The 20,879-nt window shown below is 43.3% G+C and overlaps 1 protein-coding gene across 15 annotated transcripts in view; it reads left to right on the forward strand.

The window, feature by feature from the left end:
* LOC106573083 (neuronal cell adhesion molecule) overlaps positions 1 to 17,258 on the forward strand; it is a 122,191-nt gene extending 104,933 nt beyond the window's left edge. For 6 of the 15 annotated variants that reach the window (XM_014147757.2, XM_014147760.2, XM_014147758.1 and 3 more), the window contains 21 exons: positions 302 to 433; positions 633 to 776; positions 913 to 1,024; positions 1,214 to 1,380; positions 2,247 to 2,394; positions 2,644 to 2,768; positions 3,030 to 3,059; positions 3,635 to 3,736; positions 4,204 to 4,401; positions 4,528 to 4,598; positions 4,720 to 4,945; positions 5,311 to 5,426; positions 5,610 to 5,814; positions 5,979 to 6,101; positions 6,628 to 6,804; positions 8,298 to 8,360; positions 8,775 to 8,903; positions 9,744 to 9,902; positions 10,876 to 11,007; positions 11,152 to 11,230; positions 14,637 to 17,258. In XM_014147757.2, the coding sequence (XP_014003232.1) occupies positions 302 to 433; positions 633 to 776; positions 913 to 1,024; positions 1,214 to 1,380; positions 2,247 to 2,394; positions 2,644 to 2,768; positions 3,030 to 3,059; positions 3,635 to 3,736; positions 4,204 to 4,401; positions 4,528 to 4,598; positions 4,720 to 4,945; positions 5,311 to 5,426; positions 5,610 to 5,814; positions 5,979 to 6,101; positions 6,628 to 6,804; positions 8,298 to 8,360; positions 8,775 to 8,903; positions 9,744 to 9,902; positions 10,876 to 11,007; positions 11,152 to 11,230; positions 14,637 to 14,883 (2,885 nt within the window). In that variant the 3' untranslated portion in view covers positions 14,884 to 17,258. The remainder of the gene's footprint in view (positions 1 to 301; positions 434 to 632; positions 777 to 912; positions 1,025 to 1,213; positions 1,381 to 2,246; positions 2,395 to 2,643; positions 2,769 to 3,029; positions 3,060 to 3,634; positions 3,737 to 4,203; positions 4,402 to 4,527; positions 4,599 to 4,719; positions 4,946 to 5,310; positions 5,427 to 5,609; positions 5,815 to 5,978; positions 6,102 to 6,627; positions 6,805 to 8,297; positions 8,361 to 8,774; positions 8,904 to 9,743; positions 9,903 to 10,875; positions 11,008 to 11,151; positions 11,231 to 14,636) is intronic. The other 9 variants (XM_045696878.1, XM_045696879.1, XM_045696889.1 and 6 more) reach the window with 5 other exon arrangements.
* The last annotated feature ends 3,621 nt before the right edge of the window (positions 17,259 to 20,879 follow it).

Consider the following 20,879-nt stretch of genomic DNA (forward strand, 5'->3'; position numbering starts at 1 on the left):
TGTCTGCTTTTCACTATGCTGTTCAATAACACCACAAAACAATGGTCAGTGATGAGCAGGGCTGAAATCGGTCGGGAACGCACGGCTGACTTGGTCTATCTGCCTTCTGGGTTTCTATGCTGTCTATCTATCTCCCATATAGATTTTTAAATGGGGTTATCTGGAGCAGGGTGTTCAGTCATTAACCGGTTGCCTGCCTTTCAATATTGTTCACTGTGCCATTGTTGCTGACCCTTTGGGATGTGAGGTAATCAATAACCCAACCATCGGCTTGCCTTGTGCTCCCCTGTTCCCCTCCCAGCGGCCCCGTACTGGATCAGTGCCCCCAGAAACCTGGTGCTGGCTCCCAGAGAGAGGGGTAATTTGATCTGCAGGGCCAGTGGTACCCCCAAACCCACCATCACCTGGGCCATGAACGGAATCCCCATAGAAAGTGAGTACTCAGTATTGACTGATTGATTGAGTGGCATTGCCTATGTCTCGTACAGTGTACTCACTGTGCACAGACACTAAAGTATATTTCCCCAAATACTTGCAGTTAAGTCATTGTATGTGCCAATGTGAGGTTTAGACAAGGTTCGTTTTATAGGTTTATGATGAAACGTTTGACACTTGTTTTGATCCTTTGATAGATTCACCTAAGGACCCTAGTAGGAAGGTGGAGGGTGACACCATCATCTTCGAGGAAGTCCAGACTGGATCCAGTGCAGTCTATCAGTGCCATGCCTCCAATGAATATGGATATCTGCTGTCCAATGCCTTCGTCAACGTTCTCTGTGAGTCAACGCATACTTTTGTCTCTGCATTGGATTGCATCATGAAGTGATCTACACTGCTTGAACTCAGTACTCAGCATTGTTGTCACATGGTTTATCATGAAGAATTGAAGTATAATCATTGTTTTCTCTGTAGCTGAAACACCCAGAGTCCTGACTCCAGCTAACAAGGTCTACCAGGTGATCAGGAACAACCACGCCTTACTGGACTGTTCCTCCTTCGGCTCGCCCATCCCCAAAATAACATGGTGAGTTCATGACCCATTGAATTCTTAGAAGACTACGTCCAGATTTTCCACCCTTCTCTCAAAGTTTCCACTATTGTTAAATCCATGATGAGGAGGGGAGGGGTGGAAGAAGGGTGGAGAATATCTGACGCAGCCAAAGTGTTCCCAGCTTAGAAGCTCATAGCCTTTGGTTCCCCTATCCCCTGTCAGGTTTAAGGACAGCAGGTCCAGCACCCTGGACGGGGACCCCTACGTGCTGCATGAGAACGGGACTCTGGAGATACATGTGGCCCAGGCCCTCAACAGTGGGAAGTACACTTGTGTGGCCAGGAACTCTCTGGGCATCTCTGAGAACCACGTCTATCTTGAGGTCAAAGGTGAGAGCCTAGGTTCCCCCACAATACACTCTGTCTCTCTGTCTGTTTTATGCCTTTGTTATTTAGCTTTTTTGAAACAAACTTTGAGTTGCTGAAAATATTTGTCATATCCTACTTACTCTACCTGACATCATTTCTGAAGGACGGTTACAATAAAGAATGTATAACAGCTGAACAAGCTTTGGTTCATCCTTTAGGGGAGAGTGGGGTAAGCTGAGCCCTGTTTTACATTCAGCATTACTCCGTCAAGGGAAATGTAGTATTCTTTCTAACATAGGTTATCTAAATATATTTTAGGATGTTGTGTTTCCCTGGAAATAATTAAAATTCATGTAAACATTTGTCCAAAAAAAGTGTTCTCTTGGTACAACTTAACCCGAGTATGGGGTAAATTGAGCCGCGGGACAGTGTAAGTTAAGACAATAATAACACAATTAATCATTTTAAGCATATTGGTTTAACTTACCCCAAAGCAAACATTTTGACTATATTAGCCCACAGTTACAAGGATGCACTTACATGCTCGGTTTAGGACCTCGTATTGAAGCTTATAGAGACCCCAACTGATGTATAGAACAATCTTGAATATCTACTTTGGTTCAAATACAAGCATAATGAAACCTGAACACAATAAATTCATTTCACTTGGTGAAAATCCATTTTTTTTGACTTAACTTGCTTACCACTTTTTCCATGTGGTTTCTTGGTTGACAGACTCCATGAAATGATGACCTCTTCCTAACTATTTTGTCAAATGATTAATTTTGGTTTATGGTTTCCGAGAAACAAGGGAGGCTCAACTTACCCCTTTGACTCAACTTACTCTGCTCTCCTTTACTGAGTTTCCTGACCCCTTCTCCCCTCAGAGCCCACGCGTATCCTGAAGCAGCCGGAGTACAAGGTGGTGCAGAGGAACAGGAACGTGGTGTTTGAGTGTAAAGTAAAACACGACCCCTCCCTCATCCCTACCATGACCTGGGTCAAAGACAACGGAGAACTACCCGACGACGAGAGGTCATTGGTCCTCAAACTCATTTTTCAACATAGAGCAACATGCAATTATATCTACAATAGTCAATCCTAGCTTCATATTATGTCTCCTCTTGTGACAGTGTTTTAGTTGATCCGTTATTCCACCAAGGCTAATCTTCCTGGCTTCATACACAAAACACACAAATCAACCCAAACAAAAGGGTTGTACCCTAACATAAGAGGACATAAGAGGAGACATTAAACTGACTGACATTGACTATGTCTTCCCAGGTTTGTGGTGGACTCTGACAGCCTGACCATAACCGACGTGACAGAGAATGATGCAGGAACTTACACCTGCATCATGGTCACTACTCTGGACCAGGACTCTGCTAGCGCTGAGCTCACTGTTGTCGGTATGTTCCCTCTCTCATACGAACAGCCTCCACATGCTATTGTGAATCCTTCCTTAAAGTACAAGTGTAACTGGGTTTTCACCTTCCTTGAAGTATCACAGCATTTCTGTTAAGAGTATGGGTTAGTGTTGTTGGGAAAAAAATAACATTATTCTATCCTAAATGTGTAATAATATCTAGTGAGAGAGAAGGTGGTCTGTCTTATTGTACCATTAACCGCTGAACCCCTACTTCACTCCTACCTGCCCTCCTACCTGCCAGAGGCAGCTCCTACTCCAGCTATAGTCTACGGTAAACCAGCATCACACACAAGCGGGTGCTTAAGCTATGCTTCCACGCTTGTGTGTGTGGGGGATCTGTCAGTCTGGTCTGCAAACTCAAGCATGCTCTGCTGCTCGCAGATGTGATCATCTACTCTGTTTGTTTGTAATATCACCAGCCCCTGGACTGATGGGCGGACGGAGGGACTGTCATTTTGATTTTAACCACCATGTTTTATGGCCTTTTGGATTTCAGTCTTACTGTCTGCGGTTTGCAGATTTTTTGTTCTCCGCTATATGTCGAACGTTCATGCTGTTTTGCACGTGTTGAGTAGATACATGACTGATGTAGTACAATTCAAACGTCTAGGTTGTGAGTGTGAAGTAATTAGCGGTGCCTTTGAATGCTAAGATAATTGATCTCCCTCTCCATCCCATCACACAGTGGGGTCCTTCCTTCATCTCCGTCCAGCTCGAGTGCGCATGCTGCTTTATCGTTATCCAAAACATTGAGTCTTGGCGTTGCCGTCATTAAAGTGCTATTCCAATGCACTGTTCTAAACCCAGTTGATTTATCTCGTCATGTCTTGTGTGATTCTTCTCCAGAACAACCAGACCCTCCTACTGACCTGGAGCTGACAGACCAGAAGCCCAGGAGTGTCCAGCTCACCTGGATACCCGGAGACGAACACAACAGCCCTATTCGCAGTATGTGTGTGCGTGTGCGTGCGTGTCTGTGCATGACCTTAGTGACCTACTCTCAGAAGCTCTCAGAAGCTCTAAGCTGACTGTATCGTTATTATCCTGAGAGTGTACTATAGCTAGTTAAACTCAGTATGTGTTTAATGAGGTTGCTAATTATGTTTGCACAGCACTACCCACGTCATATGTCTTTAACAATGGATTTCATGGGTTTTAAAAATGTGCAGGTTTGGGGATAGTATCTTCCAGGATGTTCTTGTTAATTATCCAGTATATTCTGCTAAATGACTTAAATGTAAATGTAAATGTATATGAGTGAGCTCAGAGAGATTAGGCCTATTTGCATTTGATTGTTAACTCTCCAAAGATGGGAGTTAGCAAATACATTTCAAGTACAATCTTAGGGTTGGAGTGTAAAAAACATGGCTTGCGTTCTCTGCAATCGCTCACCACTTTTTCTACCCCCCCCCCAGTATTTTTGATCCAATACGCAGACTCTCTCCACCACCATGGCCACTGGCACAACCTGACGATGGTTCCGGGCACTAAGACCACGGCCCACCTTAAGCTGTCTCCTTATGTCCACTACACCTTCCGAGTCCTGGCCCTCAATGACGTGGGCCTCTCCAACCCCTCATTGCCCTCCCGCATGTACAAGACCAACCCTTCAGGTACAGACTATAGGATTTACTTGCTTAATGTGGTTGATTGCATAATGTGTTGACTTACAGTATGTAGATTTGTGCATACTGTTGATTTTGGCATTTTGTTGAATTGGAATTTGTTTGTCCCATTAGCTCCTGATGAGAACCCCAGTGGAGTTGATGGCTTTGGAACGGAACACGACAACCTTGTGATCTCATGGAAGGTAAGCATCATTGTATGTGAAAGGGGGATGGTGCCTGTAGTACTCTTAGCCAAACTAAAGAATTACCTTAGGATTCAGTAATTACAATGTGGTTAAAAACTTTCTCTCATCCTATCTGCAGCCAATGTCAGGCCACCAAGCCAACGGACCAGGCCTGCAGTATAAGGTGATGTGGAGACAGAAGGACGTGGACAAGGAGTGGACGTCAGTGACCGTGGCTAACGTCTCCAAGTTCATGGTCTCTGGCACGCCCACCTTCACTCCCTACGAGGTCCAGGTTCAAGCTATCAATGACTACGGGATTGGACCTGAGCCGGCTGTGGTCACCGGACACTCCGGGGAGGACTGTGAGGAACACACAACTCAACTTTGCGTTTTAGGGAGACACTATGGGCCAGTTTCTTGGACACAGATTAAGCCTAGGATAGTCCTGGACTAAAAGCATGCTAAAAAAAATTGTTTTATTGCACTTGATTTTTAGTCCAGGGCTAGGCTTGATCTTGGTCTTGAAAACCCACCCATACAATATGTGTTTGCATGACTTGCCAGACTAAAAGTTGTCAAAAGAGACTGCATGACTACAAGTATCTCTCCCTTTAACCTGTACTGTGACTAGTTACTGTAACTAGACCAGTGGGTTTAATGAAGTCTCTCCATTGTGTCCTGCTCCCTCTAAACTGTGTTCCACTCCCTCTAACCTCTGCTTCCACAGTGCCGATGCAGGCACCAGACAATGTCCAGGTCCTAGTGTTGAACAGCAGTCTGGCTGAGGTGCACTGGGAGCCTGTCCCTCCTAAGACAGTACGGGGACGTCTTAAGGGATACAAGGTACACACACACACACACACACACACACACACACACACACACACACACACACACACACACACACACACACACACACACACACACACACACACACACACACACACACACACACACACACACACACACACACACACAGCTCTGTATCATCCCCCATTGAAAGTATGTCATTTTGTGTCCTACCAGGTGTACTACTGGCGTGAGCGGAGCCTCCACAAACACAACCCCCACCATGTGGAGCAGCAGGTCCTGACCTTCAGTGGGAACAAGAGTCATGGCATGCTCCCAGGCCTGCAGCCCTACAGCCTCTACCTGTTCAACGTCAGGGTCTTCAACGGCAAGGGGGAGGGCCCCGCCAGCTCCAACCAGCAGTTCGAGACCCCTGAGGGAGGTAGGAGGAGCCAACATTCTGTTCTGTTCGTATAGAGGGTATCATGTCAAGGCCAATTCAGCTAAGGTTATGGGTCTGTTTTTAGGCTTTTATGCTACATACGAATTGCCATTTGCAGACAATAAACATGCTGTTGTTTACTGTGTGCCTGTCATGCTCTACAGTCCCTGGGCGGCCATCTTTCCTGAGGATCACCAACCCTAACCTGGACTCTCTCACTCTGGAGTGGGGCCCTCCCTATGACCGCAACGGACGCCTCACCGGCTACACCCTGAAGTATCAGACAGGTGAGCTTACATAGCATTACTCTTCTACTTATGTTTCGGCTGTAGGAGGGTTAGGTCAGCGATCAAATAGTAGGCATCAAGAGCTCGAGGTTCTGCCAGAGCTTCGGCGGAGGGAGCACCTTTACTGGTTAGCAGTATCTTAGCCAGGGAGTACCTTTTCTATTTGTAGTTTGTGGTCCTGTCTGCTGTTCAGTATGCCCTCCTTTACATGTCTTGTTAGCACCATATGTATTCGGTATTATTGCGAGGTGTATGCACCAAGGGGTTGAGCCTGTGATAGCTAGAAACTACATCATCGAACAGAGTGAGAACCAACCCCACAGCTTGATGGATAATCTGATGTCACTTCCATCCCCCCACCTTTCCACCCGTATTATCTTGCTACACCTCTGCCCTTGCCCCCTCTTTCACCTTTCCATCCCTCCCTCCACCCATCCATCCATCCACCTGCCCCTTCTTACTGCAACTTTTCCCCCCTTCCACCCATCTTGCTACACCCCTGCCACATCCTCTTCCACTCTTCCAGTCAATATCTCCAACGAGCTGGGTCCGGTGGAGGAGCTGGCCCTGCCCGCCAACGAGACCTCCGTCACTCTCCTTAACCTCAAGTACAGCACGCGTTACAAGTTTTATTTCAATGCCAAAACAGGCCAGGGAGCAGGGCCTGTCGTTACAGAGGAAGCCGCCACTATCATGGACGAAGGTAAGTGTTAATGTGTTGATGATGGTCACAAGCAGAAAACAACCTGAGCTGTAGTCAGTTTCTATCGATGCATACCCCATTCGTATGAGGATTACCTGGCAACCGCTTTGAACGCTTCAAATCAACTCAGGAATGTCATCCCCCAAACATCTAGATTGTGTTTTTGTGTTTTATACTTAAGCAATAAGGCCTGGGGGGGGGGGGGTATATGGCCAATATATCTAAGGGCTGTTCTTATGCATGACACAACGCAGAGTGCCTGGATACAGCCTTTAGCCGTGGTATATTGGCCATATACAAACCCCAAGGTTCCTTATTGCTATTATAAACTGGTCACCAACGTAATTAGAAGAGTAAAAATGTTTTGTCATACCCGTTGTATACGGCTTTCAGCCAATCAGCATTTGGGGCTCGAACCACCCAGTTTATAATTGTTTATAAAGCATGGTACTCTGTTTTGTACTGTAGGTCGTTTTTGTGGATGTTGTGGATGTACACATGATATTTCCTCAGTGTAGTAGTTGTAATAACAATAGCGGATTGTGTTCCAGTTGTACCTTCTATATACTGATATTAAAGCATGTTAATTTGGACTTCTCTGAGACTCACTCACGGATACATCTAGGGACTTCAGGGGTCAGATCATCGACCTCTATATCCACTTTCTTCCCTTTTCCCTCTCAAAGAGCTAATGCGTCAGCCCTGAGTCAATGTGGTTGTCAAAGTGCACACCCCTCATACTGATCTGAGCCTTTATTAACAAAGCATCTCTGAGAAGGAGGACCATGGACATTCCACATGGGAGATATGGGAAACTCATTGGGGGTCATAAAATGTATAGATGGGTAGGTGACACCTACAAGAGGGTGTTGACTAAAAAGAGGGAAGAGTATAAGATTGTGAACTTTCTAAATGTATGCATTCAGCCGACGGCATCCTTGCTAATAAACACTTGAAACTTCTCTTGAGCTTTTGGTATCAATTCCTTATTGCAAAGAGGTTAAAATAGCATTTTTCTTTTTAACAAGACAAAACCAACAAAAAATGTGTCAGTCCCAATACTTTTGGAGCTCACTGTAGCTGGATAGAGACATTCAAATATGATGTGATGCATCTTTGGCTGCTGCAACACCTTTTGCCATACAACAGACTCAAGACTCCTCAGAGTTTTGTGTTGTGTCTTATGTTCTAACTGCGTTATGGAGACTTTAGCTCTCCCCCTGCAACTGCTGATCTATGTCTATTTCTATGTCCGGCTGGTGCTGCCTGTCCCATGCATGACATTGTGCGTGTTTGAACCTTGCTCAAACTGATCCCCTCAAACATGCTGATTGTTTGTTTGCACTTCCGCTGCATGCCAATGGACCTGTGTAACCTCACTGCCGATCTTTGCCTGTGATTTGTGTTGTCTACCTCTGCCGGTGGTGTGTCTGTTGTGTGTCTTCGTCTGTGGTGTTGTGTGATGTTTCTTATTCCTCTCCATGTTGTTCCAGGGAACACCCAACCCTCACCTCCCGTAGCACGGTCTCCTCCGACACACCTCCCATTCCACAAGGGTACAGCTGCTATAGACCTTGTCACATTCCTAGTCATGCTGTAGTACACCTTATTATTGCTTCTCTTCTGATTGGCGGTTCACAAGGATTGATGTTATCATCCATTGTATTATAGAATGTGTATTACAAATGTTTAGGCTCTAGCGTTTTAATTTGATTGAAAGGCTCATAAACAACAGGTTATTGATCCACTTTAGAGTAATTGAAGCTGGAATGGAAAATCGAAGTCTGTCTCGCTTTGATTTGGATCTATAGACTATGTTGTGATATAGACGGATGTAAATATTGAATCGCAAGCTAATATTCTGCTATAGGTGAGTGCATAGATAGACGGCATCATCTGAAGGTGAATAGACTCCTAATTTTATTGAAGCTGAATTTAGCTTCATTGCTGTCTTCTTCTCTTGTGCTCAGTGCATCCAGCGGCTCCGGCGTTCGGGAACGTTAGCTCTTCCGTGGGAGAGGACGGAACGCTGATCAGTTGGGAATACTGGGGAGCGGAAAAAAATGTTTATGTAGAATATATAGTAGAGAACGATAACAGTAAGACATATTCCTCTATCACGTATACTTAAACATATAGGTGGCAAGAGACTCCTACTCAATGACTGACTGTTGCAGGTGTAGAAAAACTTGGCAGTTATGAGGCTGGCTGCTGTTACTTTGCCTTATGCCCAGATATGATAAAAACTGATTTCTGTGATTGGATAATGAAAATATCCTCAGTGTGATTGGCCAGAATACAGAATATTGCCTTTAAACAGTTGGCACAAACCTATTTAATTGGTTCATAGTCAAAAGCAGCATAGACAGTCTCAAATAGTATTTCACATTCAATGTCGATTGGACTCTAATTAGCTTTAGTTGTTTTTATTGACCAGCAGTGAGGGTAAAAGAACCACAGTGTGTGTAGTATGGCTCTCTCACACCTATACCTTGAAAATATTCCGAAAGTGAATTAACATGATGCGTCATTCCTATCAATTCAATCCCAATAATGTAGTTTCAGACGCTTTTCAGTTTCCTATTCAGAGTCACGCTGTAGTATTTAGTCTAGTAACCCAGTTCACTGAGACGCATCCCACAAATGTTTGTAATCACCATACTTCATTCGTAGAACACCATGAAATAACATAATGCAAATGTACAGATGTAGTAATATCTAATATAGATACCATATGTGATGCTATATATATATTACTCCACCTCTGCCTATAGCATTTCAATAGATACACAAGTAAAAACCATCTCTGCATGAACACCAATAGCCCATTCCAACTTATCAGTGTACGGTGTACGTATTAGGACATGAACACTTCTCGGCTGACTGCAATGGATGTCCTAATATGTACACCGTACATCTTTCGTCCTGCAACTCTCTAGGTGAAGAGGAGTGGCAGAAAGAGTATGTAAATGACTCTCGGGCCTATGTGCTGAAGGGCTTAAAGGAGGGCCTGTCCTATAGGGTGCGCGTGGTCGCCAAGGGTCACAACGGCCAAGCGGTGCTCCACCAATCAGAAGAGCTTTTGGTGATGATTCCAGGTGAGGCAGCACGCGGTTGGCCGGTCGCCGCCCGGCCTCGCTTTGCCTTGCCCTGTGTTGTGTTGTAGAGATTGAGAAACGTGTGTGTATGCGGTAGCTTTGTTATTCTTCACTACTAAAGAATTACCTTGTTCGGTGCCTGTGGTATACAATCCAGCATTGTTTATTAACAGTATATCTGTTGTTGAAGTTTTTCTTATGGAAATATACTGTAGGCATGTTCAGTAGAGATGTAGACTTGGTAGTTTCCTGACCTGCATGATGTTGTCCTGATCGTATATTTGTGTTGAAGTTAGGAACACAGTCTTGTTTCTGGAGAGACGTACAGTAAGACAATTCTCATATAGATGATGGAAACCATTCACATGATATAGAAGACTGATGTGTAACTGTCTAATAATCCACCTAATTCTCTCTCCTGCTGTGGTTAACATTTGGTTGTGTTTGTAATGTGTGTGTACTGTGTGTGTGTGTGGGGGGGGGGTGAATGAGCAAGACTGAGAGGCAGAAAGAGAGAGCGAAGACGCGAATGTTGTTTGCGTCATATACTGTAGAAGTCAAGCTGTTAACCACCTTCAATACGCTCTGCATTCATGTGCCTGTAACTTCCACAGACGAGATGTTTAACACGACATCATTAACATACCAATTGTCTTTTGCAGTAACACTATGTAACCATTTCCAAACAATAAAATACTTACAAAGGGCTCTTTGGAAACCTATTTTCATACTATCATGTACTTATGTCTCCTCCACAACTTGTTGGTTCTTATCTCCTTTAGTAGCCGTGATTACAATAGAGGATGTCTGATAAACACTTAAGTTAAGACAACAAAACTTTATTGTACATTCGATTTTCATTATACTCCAGTACAGGGACTAAAACGGTACTTGTATTTCCTTTCTCAATTAAAGCAACAGGCCAGTCATGAACAGTTTTCTGATATTCTCTTCCTTCCCTCTGCCCGACCAGCTATGGCAGCCCGACAGGTGGATATTGCTACTCAGGGCTGGTTCATCGGCCTGATGTGTGCCATCGCTCTCCTCATCCTCGTCCTCCTCATCATCTGCTTCATACAGAGAAACAAGGGAGGAAAATACCCAGGTGGGTACTTTTGGTTGACACATAAACGCGCATGCATACACACGCGCACACACGCACACACACGTACACACGTTGTCAGCCTTCATATCCATCACCCATCTTAGGCCGTAGTAAACGACACGTTTGATGAATCTCTTCCCCCAGTGAAAGAAAAGGAGGACGCGCACACGGACCCAGAGTTCCAGCCCATGAAAGAGGATGACTGTACTTTCGGGGAATACAGGTGAGAAACATGACTCTCCTGGAGCCTGTTGGGCTCCAATTCTTCCCTGCCCCAAGCCCCTCCCCCCCCCCCGAACCACCCCACCAAGCCCTTGCTCCCTCCCCAGACCTGGTTCCTGTCAGCAAGGCAGGCGCTCTGGCCTCCCCGTCCTAACAGCTGACCTCCACTTGCCGCGGGACTACCATCGTTCTAACAGGGATTCTGGCATTGCAGACCTTTGGAGCTACACTGTAAAGCACAAGCCTCTTCTTATGGAAGAGGTTGGGTAAAGGACAGGGACGGGGAGGGATTCCTCTCCGCTTAGTGTATTGGTGGCTTGTGTGCCCGCCAGTCGCCAGATTGATATTGTAGTGTGTTTGACTGTGTTGCGTCATTCGATAAGCAGGATATACAGTATTATTCAGGTCTACGTTTTCGGGGTTTAGGTTTTTCGGGGACTTTTTAAAGCTTTCCCTAGAACAGTCAGGAATATTTTAGAAAAATAATGTTCAGTATTCCAAGCTGGCATGCATAGGTAGCTGCCCCACTAATTTCACATTTAGAACCAAATGAATACCTTGTAACAAATACATTGTGCATATAAATATACAGTAGCTTTTTGTATTATGGAATATACGTACATACTTAATAAATTAATATTCGCATACATATGCATACTCTACAGTAAATACACTCATCCCAGTTGATATAAGCTCTGACTAACTGCAGTAATCTAGTTATGCTTGCTATAGCGCCTTCTAACGTTTTTTTTAGGCTGCTTGCTTTTCCAACCATGCACGCAGATATTAAGAAAAATGAAGCACTTTACTTATTATGTATAGCGTTTTGGAAACATTATTTTGTACTGGTCCAGCTTTTTTCCAATTTATATGAAGTTTTTTTTCTTCTGATATTTGATATTATTACTTTTTGTATCATGTATTTAAACATAAATATGTTCTATAATATACATTCTATCTATGCTGTAATACATAAATACACTACACCCCCAAAAGTATGTGGACACCTGCTTGTCGAACATCTCATTCCAAAATCATAGGCATTAATATGGAGTTGGTCACCCCTTTGCTGCTATAACAGCCTCCACTCTTCTGGGAAGGCTTTCCACTAGATGTTGGAACATTGCTGCAGGGACTTACTTCCATTCAACCACAAGAGCATTAGTGAAGTCGAACACTGATGTTGGGTGATTAGGCCTGGCTCGCAGTCGGCATTCCAATTCATCCCGAAGGGATTCGATGGGTTTGAGGTCAGGGCTCTTTGTAGGCCAGTCAAGTTCTTCCACACCGATCTCGACAAACCAGTTCTGTATGGACCTCGCTTTGTGCACGGGGGCATTGTCATGCTGAAACAGGAAAGGGCCTTCCCCAAACTGTTGCCACAAAGTTGGAAGCACAGAATCATCTAGAATGTCATTGTATGCTGTAGTGTTAAGATTTCCCTTCACTGGAACTAAGGGGTCTAGCCTGAACCATTAAAAACAGCCCCAGACCATTATCCCTCCTCCACCAACATTTTATACACCTGTCAGCAACGGGTTTGGCTGAAATAGCCTCATCCACTAATTTGAAGGGATGTCCACATACTTTACACAGTGTATATGGAATTATGGATATATAATGTTGCGTGATATGCATGGCGTGGTGAAGATCCTATATAAAAACTTGCTGTAGGCAATAATGTGTAGAATGAAGTCACAGATATGTACAGTGTGTCATCCAGTATGAAGCTATCGGAGTTAAAAGGTCACGTTGGAGTGAAAAATGTCATGTAAAGTTTCAACAAGGCAAAAAGGCTATTCTTATTCTGTCCACATAACTCCTATCTAGTTTACGATCATAACATGAGAGACAATAAGCTGCTAATTAGCTAAATCTGTCCGTTCAAATAGCAAGATAATCGACAATACAACAGAGTGTATATTGTTGAAATAACAAGTATTAGACAATATCTCACAAGGCTAAATGTGTAATATAGAGTGCCTTTGTGAAAGGAAATCAAATGTTCCATCCATGCCGTTATTCCAACCATGGAGCTTTATGTCAATAAATACTCATCTAACTCTACTAAGCTGTTCCGTTTGACTGCAGGCGTGCATCAATCCTGTGCTATAACTGTGATGTAACTATTGACCTTGAACGCCAGTGTCGACACTTACAAGGGGGAAATGGGATGTTGAAGAAAGATACATACTGCTATGTTTGGATGGATGTGTGGGTGCTGTATGCTTAGACACAGAAGGGAACAGTAAAACCCACATGAAAACACTGATGGGTTTTCATCACTTCCTCTGCACTCTGTTTATTGGGGCATGTAGGTCTCATACAAGGTAATGAAGGGTACTGCAAGACTGGCATGAGAGGAGTGACCTAAGGGCTGTTATACCGTGATATCGTTCTGATAAACAGTACTTACTGCCACTTGGAGAAAAAGGCCTGCTGTAAAACCACCCCAGAGTTGCACCACTGTCCTTGTCTGTGCTATAAACTGTCATTAACTGTCATAAAGCCTACATAGTGGTGTCATAACTTATCATCATCATTGGTGTCCAATGCAGTGCTTTCAGTCGTTAATCTGTAGTAAGATTGCATCCTGATGACATTGGAGTCTTGTTAAGTCATGTTTTATTAGCTGACATAACCTGTTATGAATGGCTATAACAGGTGTAATAAAAGCGTGATAGCATTATAAAGGCTTTATGAAAGAGAGTCCACCTGCTATTCACTGTCATGAATCATCAACTGACATTGATTTGAATGTTGACTAACTAATGTTAATCCTCAAACAAAGCTTTCTTTGCAGTTTCTTCATTTGTTTGCAAAAGTGTGATTATTTGTTATTTATGCTTGGGGATGTTTGGCTGACAATTAATTAGCTTTTCATGTGATTGTTTATTACATCTTTGAATTTTCAGTTTGTCATTGCAACTTTTGTTGGGGAGAAACGTTTATGTCTAGCAATACAGCAAATATGTATTATTTTCCACCTCATGTCATGGCTTCAGGGGAAATTTGGAATGGGTATGATTTTGCTTGTATTCCCCTGTTGCGTGATGAAAATCAACTAATCGCTCACATCATTTTTTTTAGACTTGGGGCTAGATACATTTTTTTTAAATGATACTGTTAACATTCACAGTCAGAAGTAGTGCCTTCTGAGTCCAAATTTCAACCCAATTCAGGATATAAACAAATATTTTCATAAGCTGTGAAATAATATACGTTTGAACTTTTCTTCTGGAATTAGACACATTTGAATCCAGGCTATCTTTCTTTCCAGCACTTGGGTAATGGTAGTAAAAGTAATTGGAAATACTTCAGTGCTCCATCTAAAAAAAAGGCCATACACTAAACTCCTTGTTTACGTCATTCTGTCATCATTTCACCTGCATGTCGTTTTCTCCTAGTGACACTGAGGACCATAAGCCGTTAAAAGGGAGCCGCACACCGTCTAACGGGACGGTGCACAGGGACAACAGTGACGACAGTTTAGTAGACTACGGCGGCGATGGTGGAGACGGCCAGTTCAACGAGGATGGGTCTTTTATTGGACAGTATAGCGGAAAGAGCTCCGCCAGGGACACTGCTGGGGGTCACGAAAGCTCTGAGGCCCCGTCCCCTGTTAATACCTCCGCTATGAACTCCTTTGTGTAGCCAGCTGGTTGATCAGTAGGTCAGCCAGGTGGAGGGGATAGGCAGCCAGGCCAGTAGGTGGTGCTGCAGTAAACTGAACTCCTTTGTAGCCAGCTGGTTAAACAGCCAGGCCCATAGGTTTGTGTAGCCAGACATTTGGACATCCAAACCTGTAGGGTCTCTCCAGTGACTGTTCCATTCGCCATCTTCACAGGGCTGTTCCTCATGTCACCTTGTGGCTTATTGTCATCCCATGCCCCACCCATCCGCACACTACTGTCACAAACACATAGGAGACTTCTTAAGAGACACATAACAGACACGTGTGAGATTCTCTACACTAACGCAATGCTGCAGGACACTACTGGAGGATTGTACGTTATCATTTGGAAATCACTGAATTTGTGGAGGGATTGTGGAGACTGTTCCGACTGTTTTATTCTCTGTAGCCTATTGACTTAGTAGCGACACTTAGAACCAGACATCTTCCTGAAATGATGTACAAACATATATTAACACAAATGAGTAGATTATTACATGGAAGGTATTGTCTATCTATCTTGAACTACTATGCGGTACACAGTTGAATTATTTGGGTTTGCCATATTGTTTTTCCGGTCAAAGCATTATCTTGATATTATTGTGTGTGTTAGAGGTACTTTTCCCTTCAGGGCAACCAAAAGGAGGCATCAGTGTCTGTCGACATGGTGGTGAAACGTGTTACTAAGTATATGAATATTATTCAATGTCTTTTTGCAAGACGGGGGCTGTTTGTACAGTATATACAGTTGCATTTACAGTGCAGGATTATGTCCAGTGAGCTCCTAAAAGTATTCTTCTGCCTGAATCTATAATTCCGACTCCAAGCAGGCTCAATCAAGCATGACTCAAGTTACATCAATCGCTACATCCACGCACTCACCAGGGGATGCTGGTGTCACTTTAAATGGGAGGACAGGCTCATCGTAATGGCTCGAATTAAATTAACAGAACGGTATCAAACACCAGGAAGCCACCAGCCTCCACTGGTCCTCACATGTCACCTTTGTTTTGATCATTGCAAATGCTGAAGTGCTGCATGCTATCATGACATCATCATCATAACCTTTGACCTGCATGTGACCTTACTTCCTGTGGTTGCACATCACATGACCTGACGGTGACCTCATGGCGCTTCCTGTGAGACCCAAAGTGCATGTATTGACATCCAACTCTTTTCTTTTGCTTTTCTTTAAAAATGTTGCATTTATTTGTGGTGCTGGGTGGCCTTCAGCATTACTGTGCCTTTTAATACAGAACTCTGATTCAGTTCAGTCTAGATTAATTCACAAAAAGACCGTTTTACCCAGAGTTCAGTGAGTGGAATGCCCATAAAGCAATAGTCATACTCTGAGGATGATGGGTTCAGCTAGGAAGGATGAAAGGATGGAGGACTCCATAAATTAAGGAATAATTCATATAGTCATCTCTTGAAAAGCTTCAAAATGCTTCTCCCTCAGATAAGCGGCTTAGGGTTGCCATATTGGACACGGTCAATGCTCGGTAAATTTTTTCAAGGTTCGGGTCATCTACGAAGTGTTTGATCATATTTTTGCGCTGTGTGTGCGTGCGTGTTGAGGGGATAATATTCATGCTAGTCACTTATACTAACTACATTTGATGGCCTTTGACGTGATAAGGATGGGATCGAGATAATTTTTTTCTTAACTTGCATCAAGTTTTACGTTGTTTTTTTTTAATGAACATCATTTGTTGCATTTGTAAATATATACTCTAATTGACTGTACAGAAAACCACTGCAAGAGCAGCTTAAATGGATAGTTCACCCAAATGACCGAATTTGATCAACTATCCCTTTAAGAGCCTGAGAAGCAGAACTGTGCATGAGAAGGTTTGACTGGCTGAGAGAGCTGTGTTCAATATAGACTACTTCTATAGAATAAATATACATTTTTTTGTTTGTATTTGTTTTTTCTTTGCTGTGAACATTGTACATTATTGTAACTAACAGGACAAGAAGTTGCTCATGAGTTCACATTTGGATGGTTTCCATTTGTCAGCTATATAGTTGTTTGTTTCCCAAATGTCCCTATTTTGTACTAAATGAAACGATACGGTACTCTGAAAACTTTCAAATGTGATGGACTTTGAAGTGTAAGTTAAGTACCCCTCGATGTACTGTATCATTCTGGTTTATGTTGGTTATATGAGCAGCACAAGGTCTGCCAAACTCTTCCGCTTTGTGACCGTATTGAAAATGGTTTGGTGTTTTTATTCTAAAACAGTTTCAAGGTTTTTACTAACAATTTATTCCTATTTAAGTTTCTCCACGTAGTGAAATAATGAATCTCCAAGTAACTTGAAATATAATGAATGAATAAAGTATTATTATCTTCTTCGATGTCCATTCTATCTTTATTGTAGAACTTCATTCTGACTGTTCTAATATTCGTCATGTTCTTAATTAAACAGCAATGCAATGGAAGCCAATGGAGCATTGCACATTCTATGATAAAACCAATCTTATGAAGGCATGATAAAGTAGGTGCTACACAATGGCTCCATAAATATTATATTATATTACACTACGATAAAGTGTCATAGCAGCAGTATGTTTTGCTCCACAACAGACCAACTCCTTGGCAATGGGAATAAGCATCAATGAAGAGGACGATGATTTCACACCTTCACAGAACTGGGAGATAAGGTGTGTGTGTGTTGGTGAGGGGTTCATGCTGAATCTCTCACTCTGGATCTCTCATCACTTCTTTTCCCACTGCACTCTATGTATTGGGGGATGGAGGTCTGTGAGAGTGTGTGTGGGTGCAAAACCAGATTTTGGTATGAGACGAATGCTAAACACTTTGGGGTGCTTATTATACCTGGGATCTTTTTTCGAGATGAAGGACCACATGAGGGAACTTGGGTGAAATGAAAACACAAGTCAGTTTACAAGCCGCCTCAGGGCTAAGACACTCCCAGACAGGAACAGGAACAGGTAGGAGTAGTTGCTCCAAAAACAAGCAGATCACAGGGTAGCACAGTGTGAGACAACACCACCCTATGCTGCGAGCCAAAGGATGCAGGCAACTTATGCAATGCAGTGAAAGTATTAAGTCAATCGTAGAGTCTGAAGTACGCTGCTAGCCTCACAGTAAACTGGAGACAGTGGGAAAGGAATCGGGAGACCTAGTCAGTTGCACAACTGAATGGATTCATCCGAAATGTGTCTTTTACACTTAACCCAACCCCTCTGAATCAGAGAGATGCGGGGGGCTGAGAGAGGAAAAGAGAGACAGGAAGAGGAGAGGAAGGGGAGAGAGAGAGGGGGCAAAGAGGAGGAGAGAGAGGGAGAGGAAGAGGGAGAGAAAGAGTCATACACAGACAGGGAGAGAGATAATGTGTGAGAATAGAGACAGAGAGAATCCTGATGAAACAGAACAGTTCAGACGTATTTGTTGGTGTTCACTTGTTGACCCTTCCGTTTCCACTATGGTCATGCACTGTATGTATGGGTGTAACTGGGAGCGAGCACACAGACCATCTGGTGTGCCATCACACACATACACACACAGTACACTGCACTGGTGTCAGGAAGTAAGAACGTCTGGTGGGGGGGCTCTTGGACCACTTCTCCGTTTGGCAAGGACACTTTGCCTTCTGTTGACTTTGCCTTCTCTCTCTTTCTACTGCATGGTTAAATTCATTGGGCGTAATTATTTCACGGATGCTTTCTCAGTAATTATAGCAGTTGATATAACAGCTATTCAAATCTTCCTGGATGCACAGAGAGAACTAAATGGAAAACTTTCCTCACCAGCAATTGGACCAGCAAGTATTATTTTGTAGATATAAATGAACGAAAACAATCATAGCTTTAACCCAGAAAGGTGGCCATGGTCCTCTAATCCTTATACAGTATCTTATAGATGGTAATTGCCATTTGTGGACTGCCATCTCATCATACAATACGTGGACGACAGATTTGTATTCTAGCCTTTACTGCCACCTAGTGATTAAAAGGCAATCATACGGATGAGAAAATAACAAACAGGATCATTACCGTCTCAATGTGAAATAAAAGAATGACCCAGTGGAGGCTGCTGAGGGGAGAACAGCTCATAATAATGTCCGGAACAGAGCAAATGGAATGGCATCAAACTCATGGAAACCATGTTTTTTGATGTATTTGATAGCGTTCCACTGATTCCACTCCAGTCATTACCACGAGCCTGTCCTCCCCAATTAAAGTGCCACCAACCTCCTGTGACTAGCACGGAAGTGTACATCCAAATGAAACTATTATTTGATTTGAAACATCTACACATTTTATTTCAACTTTCATTTAACAGATTTTCATAGGATGGATAATGTGTAAATAAAATCATGACATACTGAATGACCTTCTGGGAGCACCAAAGGTAAGTGAACTGACACGAACCAATGTCAATATATTTACAATATAACAAAATAATTGGACATTATTCTACCACATGGTCATACACCACAACACAGTCCCATATGCTGTTGTTTTCTTTTTGGTCCTCGATTACATTGGCTTCCTGGTAAGAAGCTTAGTAATTCATTTTCATGGCAACATAATCATGTGTGTTTATTGGTGATCATTACCACCGAAACAGCAGCTGCCCTCTTTAAACCTACAACCCTTCCCTCCGTCCGTCTCCTTTCAGCCATCTCCCTTTCTCAATCCTCCAGCTTCGACTGCATAACCCCAACCTTCCCCCTCCAACCCCCCCCGTTTCCCGTCCATCTCTTCCCTATCCTAATCCTTCCTCTCTTCTACCCCAACCCCATCCCTACATCTTCATTCCCTTCCCCATCCCCTGTCCCACCCCTACCACTCCTTCCTATCCCCAACTCCCCCTCTTTTCCTCCCCCCTATCATCCCAATCCTCTGAGGACTGATCAGAGGTTCTGTGTCGACAGTATATCTGCCATGACACCCATTAGCCATTCATTCCTGGCTGTTACTGCCTCCCCCCTGTCCATCCACCTGATTTACTGTTCCTGTTCAGATAGAAGCCTGTGGTATGCTCCATGCCAGGCTGTTACTGCCTCCCCCCTGTCCATCCACCTGATTTACTGTTCCTGTTCAGATAGAAGCCTGTGGTATGCTCCATGTCAGGCTGTTACTGCCTCCCCCCTGTCCATCCACCTGATTTACTGTTCCTGTTCAGATAGAAGCCTGTGGTATGCTCCATGTCAGGCTGTTACTGCCTCCCCCCTGTCCATCCACCTGATTTACTGTTCCTGTTCAGATAGAAGCCTGTGGTATGCTCCATGTCAGGCTGTGGATTGCCTGCTTTTAACAGGAAGAAAAAGAGGAAGAATGAAGGGGAAAATATTCGCATAATCTGCCAATCTACGAGGTCAATAATCTACTAAAGGAGATGTTTGATAAAATACATGACATCTCTATTACTATTACTGACTTTTTTGTCCCCATGGGGAAATTTTGTTGCAGTGTCTTGTACACATTTAAAGTGGCGTTTAAATACAAAACAAAATTGACAATACAACTTTCATAACAGTTACATCCAATATTTTTTTTAAATATATATTAAATAAAAAATTAAAAATAAAAAAGACTAGCCTGCTGGCCTTACTGAGTGAATAGGAACATTAGATATTTAGGAGGGATATCACACCTGGCAAAAATGATTGTCTAGTTCTGTTTTTCCTGCTGAGGGGTTCCCTATACCTGCGCCCAGAGGGGAGTAGTTTTAAGTCCAGGTACAGGGGGTGGCTTGGGTCTAAAATGATTTTGTGAGCCTTACGGAGGGCCCTGACCTTAAAGATCTCATCCAGGCCTGTCTTTTTGACTCCAAGTACCTTGCTTGCTGTGGTAATAATCTTTCTCAACATATTTCTCTGGCTGACAGTGGCATTGCCAAACCAACAAACAATACAAAATGTTAAAATATTCTCAATAAAAGAGTCAATATAGTACAGTCTACATTAAAAGATCCCAGCTTTTTGAGAAAGTACAGTCTCTG

Source organism: Salmo salar, chromosome ssa16 (assembly GCF_905237065.1).
Source record: "Salmo salar chromosome ssa16, Ssal_v3.1, whole genome shotgun sequence".
NCBI lineage: Eukaryota > Metazoa > Chordata > Actinopteri > Salmoniformes > Salmonidae > Salmo > Salmo salar.